General features: G+C 49.2%; 1 protein-coding gene and 1 gene segment (V, D, J or C); one reads left to right on the forward strand and one right to left on the reverse strand.

The window, feature by feature from the left end:
- Window positions 1–1,396: 1,396 nt before the first annotated feature.
- LOC142821388 (uncharacterized) lies at window positions 1,397–2,598 on the forward strand. The gene is made up of 2 exons (XM_075912301.1): window positions 1,397–1,719; window positions 1,835–2,598. Exons 1-2 carry the CDS (start codon window positions 1,480–1,482, stop codon window positions 2,519–2,521), a joined length of 927 nt encoding a protein of 308 aa, XP_075768416.1. The 5' UTR covers window positions 1,397–1,479; the 3' UTR covers window positions 2,522–2,598.
- A 5,187-nt stretch (window positions 2,599–7,785) lies between these two features.
- LOC142821324 (immunoglobulin heavy variable 4-59-like) lies at window positions 7,786–9,011 on the reverse strand. The segment is given in 2 exon segments: window positions 7,786–8,780; window positions 8,887–9,011. Coding segments are annotated over 2 exon segments (471 nt in total).
- Window positions 9,012–9,753: the final 742 nt, after the last annotated feature.

Raw genomic sequence — 9,753 nt, forward strand, 5'->3', positions numbered from 1 at the left:
TGTGATGTAGTAGGGGTACCTGGCTGGTTTCTATGCTGCTGGGTCTGGGGTAACCCCCACTGGCTGCCGTGGGTACCACGACCCAGCAAAACAGGATGAGTCACTATACAAACCAGCCCTGCCGGACCGTGTCACTGTGTCACTCACAGCGCAGTAATAGGTGGCGGAGTCGCTCAGTTCGGCGGCCGCTTTCCGCAGGTGGAAGGAGTCCGGTTTTCTCTTGGCTTTAGCGCTGAATCTCCTCCTATGCCCCTCATCCGAGTCCTGGCTGCCCGCGTCCCTCAGGAAAAGCTGCAGGGGCTGGCCGGGGCGCTGCACGTACCAGAAGGGGAAAGGGTACCCAGATACCTTGTAGGTGCAGTTCAGAAGCACGGGGTCCCCCTCAGAGACTCAAACGGGTCCTGTCACTTGGGTCACCAAGTCCCCCTTGATCCGCTCTGCGGGGAGGAGAAAGCAGAGCAGAGCCACTCAGGGGCTGCGCACTCTGAGTCCATGGACTCTCAGGGAATGTAAACTGCAGTCGTGTACTGAATTCGGAGCGGATCCAACATGCCCATCATTGGTGCAAGGGGATGGTGCAGAGCCATGAATAATCCACCCCCAGCGCCTCTTGGACACGGAGCGCTCCAGGGAGACTGGCAGCTGTCACTCACCGAGCGCCACGTCACCTGGCTAGGGGGACCCCCTGTGAGAATCTGACCTGAACCTCTCTGCAGCTGAACCCCAGACTCGGTCCTGTTTCAGCCAGAACAGCCCTTCAGAAAACCACCAAGCCCGGATTTTCTCACTGCCCGTGACGCCGAACCCAGCCCCCGGACCCAGGGCGCGTCGGGCCTGGTTATTGGAATTAGATGTCTCTCCTCCCGGCTTCAAATCCCAGCCACGGGGAGCCGCTGTAATTAGTATAAGGGCCCTACCATCAATCAAATGTTAGCCCTGCCCCTGACCCCGGAAGTCCCGCCCCTGGCACCGGAAGTCCCGTCTCCCCTGTCACCGGAAGTCCGCCCCTGGAGGGTAGTACATCCGGGTCAATAGGGGCAGGTGACTGGAAGTAAGGGGTGTCATGTGACCCCTCTAAGGACTCGCCCCGCCTCCCTCCACCTATAAGGAAGGGTTTTTCCCCTGTACGACTGCCCCACAACCCGCTTTGACCAATCGTGGGCAGTTCCGGGACCAGATGACCCGCCCAGAAGTGGGTCGTGTGACCCCTCTAAGAACTCGTCCCACCTCTCTCTACCAATCAGGAAGGGTTTTTCCCCTGTAGGACCGCCCCGCGAACCGCTTTGAGCTATCGGGGGGCAGTTCTGGGACCGGATGACCCGCCCGGAAGCGGGTCATGTGACCCCTCTAAGAGCTTCCCATGACACCCTCTTCCAATCAGAACATAGCACTTCCCCATAAGTTCTAGCACCACACAAAAGAGGCCATCTTGTTCCAAGAGCACGTGTTTCCAAGAGCGTGCAAACGCTGAGTGGAAACATGGCTTCTTTCACCAACTTTGTTTTGGTGCTGAGAAGAAAGCGCTACATCAGCAACAGTTCCAAGGAGGAAGGAGAAGTTGAAGGGAGCCCTTTGGCCCAGCCACTGATGGATACACCAGTATCTGACGCCGAAACCCAACCGCTCACGAGGCAGCCTGATGAGCTAGATGGCCTGGAGGAGGAAGGTGCCCACGGCTCCCAGGAGTCGGACAAGACACATGGAAAAGAAGCCAAACAGGTAAGTGAAAGATCGAAGTTGGGGCATCATGGGGTTAGGAAACCGGGATTTTGTAAACTTAAAAAAAAATGACCAGAGCGTCTTACGTTATTTCTTTCTGGCAATCTTTTGACAGCTTGACAATGCCTTTCTAGCTGACCCTCAGACCCAGGACAGCATTGCATCGGACAAGGCAGACGAACCGGGCCCACCTTGTTTTTGCTCAACACCGATACAAAGCATTGAAGAGAACGCCAAGGATGACGGCCATGAAGAATTCAGGCGGTGGCTTGGCATTGACCTAGTTGAGCCAGTGCCACATCATAAGCGTAAAAAAGTCGTGTGCTCCATTGTACGCATTGGTGTTTATACCGTCCTTAGTCACTGTCTTAGGGAAAAGCTTTTTGAGGACTGTGAGGGTTGCGTCATAGATGCGCCAGCCCAGCGGCACCATGACTGTGTGATTTGGACTCCGGAGGATATAAACTGCAAGCTCTGGGGCCTATGTGCTGAACTGTGTTTGGAAAGCTTATTAAATACTGTTATTGCCGTAGGTTATGCTATGCAAAGTCTGTGCTTAACTCAAGAACACTTAGCACAAGGGGTGACTTTGGTAAATGCAGTGCAATTCAGTCAAGATCCTCACAGTGTTTTAAAGACCATGACCAAGCCAAAAGACGCCTGCTTAGAGCGTTATATTGAACGTTTGGTGCGTACAAAAAGTTACAGAACCCTGCTTAAGAAAAAGACTATTTGTAAGATGTCTAAAAGGATGAAGTTAGAGAATGGTGAGGGGACACACATGAGATATAAAACTTGGTAGCTGTAAAAATCTATTGAAAAGGGGCTTTTGTGACAATCTTCTCTCAGAAGGTTTGTGTGATCCTTACACGAGTAAAAGTTTTGGTGGAACACATGGTCTGTATGTCTTTTAAATAAAATCATTTAAAAAAATAAAGTTTGTGAGAATCCATTTTGTATAAAGGGGCCCATTTACTGAAAAACCCCTGAAAAATGTATGGTAGAAACTCGAGGGAAGGAAACCCCCTCAAATATTTTGTTTTTTAAATAAAAGGAAAAAATTACCACCACCACCCCAGTTAGGATTTATTAGACATGAACTCAATGGTTTCACCGCACCTCGCTGAATAGCCAGGGGCTCCAGTCAATGATTAGGTTTAGGTGAGACCACTTACCCTTGTTGAGGTTAATGTTCAGTAATTAAATTTGATGGGTTGGATGGGTGGGCTCTGATGAATATCTAATTAAATAACACCTCAGGAGTTTGCAGATGGTATTGGACAGTTTAAATATAACCCTTGGGGCTGGTAGAGCACTATTGGACAGTTTAAAGGACACAGGCGTTGGTAGAAATGCTATTGGACAGTTTAAATATGACCCAGGAGTTGGTTAAATGCTATGGGCTACTTTTTCTAGCCATTAAAAGTTAAAAAAAAAATTAAGGGTCTAACCCAAAACTGAAATGTTTCCAACTTTTACCCATACTTTAGAACAAGCATTTTCTCTAAAGACAATCAAACATTTAAAAGCATTTTATTTAAACCCCAAGCCTTAAGCATGAAAGAAGCATGTTTAAAAAAACCAAACCCCAAGACATGTATTGATATCTGCAAAGGGTCTCCACATGGAAATGGGTACAGCTACATTAAGGATTGGTGCTTTTACTGTTAATACTGTAAGAAAGCCCTACAAAAAATGTATTTTAACTAAAAGAAAAAAAATGTAGCCAAAAGCAACTCAGGTGTGGAGACAGCTTAATTCTTCCACCCCCAGATCAGAAAAGGCAATGCTAGGGAGGGGTGCCTATGTCTTTAAGGATCTATTATTTCAGAGCTGCAGTGATCAAATTCACCTGCTAGCTACTACATTGAAGTTGTTTGAAACAATGGGCTAGGAGGGTATAAAAAACCTAGGTATTGGGGTGACTGTCCTTTTCAACAGAAACTTTCTTGAATGGCTGCTGGACTGCAACAGGAGAAGGTATGTTCCCTGTTTGTAACTTTGAAAATATATATTCTATAATGTCTCTCTTTGGCCATGCTCCCTTAGTAAAATAATGGTGGCTATCTTTATTGCAGTGTGATCTGTTTAACATGGAACCAGTAATTTTAAGCTGCAGTTCCCCACCAGGCCAAGGTAAAAACCATTTTTAACTGTAGTTGTGCTTAATACTGTTGAAAAAAAAACCTGGGTAATACTAACTAATTTTTGTGCTTATTCTTTAACCTTAAGGCCCAAGCACACATGGGGGGGGAACAGAACAAGCATGTGCCTGCAACACTGTCCCATAGTGAAAGGTAACTTTTGCAATTGGCTTTTAAATGTATGTGGGGTTGGTGTGTGTGTGTGTGTGTGTGTGAGATGAGGTCTGTGCAAGACCTAGGTGTGTTTTTAAAATGGGGTTTGAAGCATTTGGGGGTAATCCTAACTCACATTTTTTTTGCTTGTTTTTTATTCCGTAGTCCCAAATATACATAAGGGAAAACAGAATAGCCCTGTGCCAGCATGCCTTTACCCTGTGGTAGAAGGTAACTATCCATAATCATTTTTAAAGCGTGTGGGTTATTTTTTTTTTCTTTTAACTAATTGTAATGTTTAAATTGTGAGTTGGTTTTTTTTTCAAAACTTAATTGTGGGGGAGCTTATTGCTGTTTTTAAACTATATGTTGGCAAACTGCTGGTATAGAGTGTTTGGTGGGCTGCTCTTTCTGTGCCAAATGTATTTTGAAAATAAATGTTCAATTCTGAGTTGGGGGAGGAAGCGGTGGAGTTAGGCTAAAAGTATCTGGGATGGTTACAAAAATGTGTGTTTTTACCTGGGGTTTTTATTTTAAAAAAAGCTGGCTGGGGTTAAGTTGTGGGTGATTCAGGGGCTTATGCTAGAGATAAGTGGTTTTTAAAAAACAGTTTGTTGCATACCCCTGCTTTTAAAAAATATAGTTGCAAATGGTTTTAAAACAGCTGTGGGGAGTTTTTGAAGGTGTGTGTGATGGAGTTTGTAACAGACATAGGTGTGTTTTTAAAATATATGTTGTCAAACTGCTGGTAAGGTGTGTTTGGTGGGTTGCTTTTTCTGTGCAAAATGTGCTGTGTTAAATGCATGTGGGTTTTGAAAAGTCTATGGCTGCAAACTTGGTTTGGTGTGTTTTTTAAAGCTGCTGTTTAGTGTATGTGTGTGGAGGGAGGGGAGAGGGGCTGTACAAGGCATAGGTAAAGGGTTTTTTTAAGTACTTGGTTTGTTTAAACTAACAAGGGGTTTTAAAAGCAGTTTTGGCTTTTATTCTGCAAAATGAGATGTATTTAAAAAATTGTGTGGGTTTTTGTTGCTTGTTTTTTTAAGTGGTAGAAACAAACTCAAAACTCATGTTGGTTGTACAGCCTGAAATGGATTATTTTGTTTTTAAAGCTATAACTTTTTAAATTTTACAAGAGGGTTTCATGTGTTTTATAATAATGTTGTTTGCTCCACAGTACAGTAAAAACATGAGAGGTCCTTAGACTAGAGGGAAAACAAGCTCAAAAGAAAAAGGAAAGAGACAGCTGAAAAAGAAAATTCACCAGCATCAGTGACTGATGGATCGATGAAGCCCAGTAAATATATTTTGCTTATTGGTTTGGTTGCTCTATGAGGTTTTAAGTAAATACACAGGTGTGGGTGAGAGAGATGGTAAAGTATACGTGTGGTTTTTTTTGTAAAATGTTTTTCCCCCACCTCACAGGCATGGACAACTTTTCTGACAATGCTGTAGACAGAGCTACAAGGACACCTCCTCCAGAACGGCCAAAGAACCAGGAATCTGCTTTGAGACCCTTAACAACGCAAAACAGCACGAGTGCAGATGAAGCGTCCGGGCGGTCGGAACCTCACATACGTCGAACCCAAGGACAAAACAAAAGACTCTGGTAAGAAACAACCATGCAACCACAACTCCAGTTCCTCAGCGGCCACTGCCACACCATGCCCTGAGAACTGTGAGCAAAAACGCCCACATTCACAAACCCGGAGCAGGCGCTCTAGGGGTTCTGAACGTGCGCAAAACCACACACATTCACAAACCCGGAGCACGCGCTCTAGGGGTTGTGAATAAAACACCAAGGACTGAAAACTCCTGCAATGCCGAGGTGCTGCAGCCACACAAACACAACTCCAGTTCCTTAGCGGCCACAGCCACACCAAGCCCTGAGAACTGTGAGCAAAAACGCCCACATTCACAAACCCGGAGCAGGCGCTCTAGGGGTTCTGAACATGCGCAAAACCCCACACATTCACAAACCCGGAGCACGCGCTCTAGGGGTTGTGAATAAAAAACCAAGGACTGACAAACTCTCACACAAACACAACTCCAGTTCCTCAGCGGCCACTGCCACACCAAGCCCTGAGAAAACTGAGAGCAAAAATGCCCACATTCACAAACCCGGAGCACGCGCTCTAGGGGTTGTGAATAAAAAACCAAGGACTGAAAACTCCTGCAATGCCGAGCTGTTGCAGCCACACAAACACCACTCCAGTTCCTCAGCGGCCACTGCCACACCAAGCCCTGAGAACTGTGAGCAAAAACACCCACATTCACAAACCCGGAGCAGGCGCTCTAGGGGTTCTGAACGTGCGCAAAACCACACACATTCACAAACCCGGAGCACGCGCTCTAGGGGTTGTGAATAAAAAACCAAGGACTGAAAACTCCTGCAATGCCGAGGTGTTGTAGCCACACAAACACAACTCCAGTTCCTCAGCGGCCACAGCCACACCAAGCCCTGAGAACTGTGAGCAAAAACGCCCACATTCACAAACCCGGAGCAGGTGCTCTAGGGGTTCTGAACGTGCGCAAAACCACACACATTCACAAACCCGGAGCATGCGCTCTAGGGGTTGTGAATAAAAAACCAAGGACTGACAAACTCTCACACAAACACAACTCCAGTTCCTCAGCGGCCACTGCCACACCAAGCCCTGAGAACTGTGAGCAAAAACGCCCACATTCACAAACCCGGAGCAGGCGCTCTAGGGGTTCTGAACGTGCTCAAAACCACACACATTCACAAACCCGGAGCACGCGCTCTAGGGGTTGTGAATAAAAAACCAAGGACTGACAAACCATTCTCCCAAAACCATAAGCTCATCACAGCTCCCCCATATTCTAGTATGGGGGAAGAGTTTGATGCTTCATTCAGAAAACTGGTGCACTCTGTATCCTCGGGGCCTGAAAGAAAGGGGCCTGGGCAAAGGGGTCATCCTCAGGGGTTCCCATCAGATAAGGGGGGACAGCATTTGGCGGATAAACGGGTGGCTACCAAAAAGTTCCAGGCCAAGATCACTGCAAAATTTTGAAAAAAGGCTAAAGGGGTGATGAGGAAAAAATACCAAAAAAGGATGCCCCCTACTGGAGGCTCACAAAATGGCTTATCTGACCTGCGGGGTGGTGATGAGCAGTGGCTTTAAAAAGCCAGAGCAGTGCAACCAGGGGAGCGAAGCGGACAGGGGACTGCAGACAGGGGAGTTGAAGAGGGAGAGCAAAGCGACCCCACCGCTGAAGAGGCTACCCGGTGAGTACAAGCTGTGGGGTGTGTGTGTGTGTGTGTGTGTGTGTGTCTGTTTGAATTTTACAGTTTGAAGTGTGAATTGAGTCTGATTCCATGTGAGTGCTAGCAGTTTCAGTTTCAGCTTCTGTGGCACTTGGGACTGAGAGAGGTGCATCCTGGAGGTGAATGCCTGGCTGCGAAGATGGTGTTGCCAGGAGGGATTCGGCTTCCTTGACCACGGGGTGCTCTTCCAGGAAGGACTGCTTGGCGGAGATGGAGTTCACCTTTCCAGGAGTGGGAAGGCCTTGTTTGGACACAGACTGGCTAACCTTGTGAGGAGGGCTTTAAAGTAGGTTAGACGGGGACAGGTGAGCAAAGCCCACAGGTAAGTGCTGAATGTGTGAGACTGGGAGATGGGTTGGAAATGGGGGGGGATGGGACTACAGCCTATAATGGCAAGGAGAAAGGAGGGTCAGGGCACAACAGGGAGGCAAGATCAAATCAGTATCTTAGATGCCTATATACAAATGCAAGAAGTATGGGTAATAAGCTTTCTCGGCAAAAAATATACAAATGAGAGCGCGACTTTTTTGCTGAGCTCTCATGTTGCTGAGAAAACTCTTCGTAGTGTAGGATGGTGAATCGACTGATCCCCTTAAGAACCGCGTTCTCCGAGTGGCTCGGAGCCATGTCCCGCTGGGTTCACTCCCCACAGGGGGGGCCAGACCTACACAAGTCTGCGCTCCCATATCTCCACCTGACCGAGGGCCGGAGCGTAGCCATGTCCCAACACGGAGCAGCTCCTCTTGTCACCGTCAAGTCAGATTTACCCAGCAGCCCAGCCCCGACAAACCAGTTCTGCCAAATCTGACTCATATTAAGAGTTTTCCTAGTTCCAGCCCAAATGCGGCAAAGGGCACCTGACATGGACAGTCTAGATAACACGGATCCCTTCCCGGCGTGCGTGGAAATGGCCTCTCTAAACCCCTTCCTGTCCCGTGAGTTTATGTCCTGAAGAACAATGAGTTTAACGCCGGGTGTTCCCGTCCCAGTATCTCCTGCGCGCCGGTGGGTGGGGGTGCTCGTGCCGCTCTCTATAGCAGGGACCCAGCTCTGTCAGTGTCCGTGTGGGGCGGGGAGGGGCTCTGGGCTCAGCTCTCCCCGCTGCTCTGGCTTCACTGCCCTGCTCTGAATCCGCTTCCCCTTTTTGTGCCGGTCCCTGCTTCGCTCCGTGTCACTGTGTCTGGCACAGAAATACGTGGCGGTGTCTGCAGCTGTCAGCGCGCTGAGCCGCAGATAATACTTGGTGCTGGAGGAATCCACGGTGATGGTGATGCGACCTTGCAGGGACGGGTTGTAGCTCGTGCTCCCGCTCCAGTATCCCATCCACTCCAGTCCCTGGCCCGGAGCCTGCCGTATCCAGTTCCACACGTAGCTGCTGGTGACGGTGCCCCCGGTGACAGAGCAGGTGAGTGTGAGGGTCTCTCCGGGCTTCACCGCGCCCGGGCCGGACTCCTGGAGCCGGAGCTGGGAGCGGGCACCTGGGAAAAGCAGAAACCAGTCAGACTCCAACCTACCTTTACCCCCTTCTTCCCCCCGTGCTCCCCGTCCCCCGCCCATTCCGCACAGCCTCCCTCAGAGACTCACCAGGGGCCAGGGCCAGGAGCAGCAGCGGGAGGAACGGGGAGTTCATGGTGCGCGAGGAGGGGACAGAGAAGGGCTCTCAAGAGGCAGATCAGGTCCTGGGGAAACAGCGGCTGTAGGCGCCCCGGAGGCCGCTACTTTAGCCCAGAGCCCGGAGAGGTGATTTGCATAAGGAGGCAGCGCCCAAGGGAGGAGCTAGAAGGAACCGATCAAAAGGCCCCTCTGCCTCCCTGTCACCTTCCTGGACAGACATGGTGTGTCACACACACACACACACACACACACACACACACACACACACACACTTACTTTGCTCGTTGCTGCAGAGGAGAAAAACTCAAAAGCCCAAGTGAAGTAACTTGTCCCACCCCGCTGCTGTCTGTCTCCGTGGTGTCTGGTGTCTGTTAATTCATGTGAAAAATTCCGAACAAATGGAATTCTGGGCCCTGGGACTCTAGTTATTCCGAACCCTTCCCTGTTCCAACCGCCTAACACTTATGCCTGATGCGTCCCGAACTCAACCGTTATTGATTACTGACGTCTGCTTATTGATTATGGATTGGGGGCAGAGGTAGGTAGCTAGGTAGGCGGTTAGGTGTCCCTGTTGCCTTATTAAGGGGGAGTCTTGGCGCCCAGATCCCCTAGAGATCTTAGCAAATCTTAGCCTGATATTCCCAAGGACAAGGCGCTCCGTTTCTGGAGGGGTTTTGGTCGCTGCTCTTTCTCCCTCCCCCCCCCCCCCCATAACCACACGCTGGCACAATGGTTTGTGACACTTTAAATGGGCTCCGAGTGCTTTGATTGCATTCGCTGGAGGGAGGTGGGTCACGTTGGGTGGGCGGAGCAGGGGAGTAACCTGGAACTGGCACT

This window comes from Pelodiscus sinensis, chromosome 30 (assembly GCF_049634645.1).
Source record: "Pelodiscus sinensis isolate JC-2024 chromosome 30, ASM4963464v1, whole genome shotgun sequence".
NCBI classification, from domain to species: Eukaryota; Metazoa; Chordata; order Testudines; family Trionychidae; genus Pelodiscus; species Pelodiscus sinensis.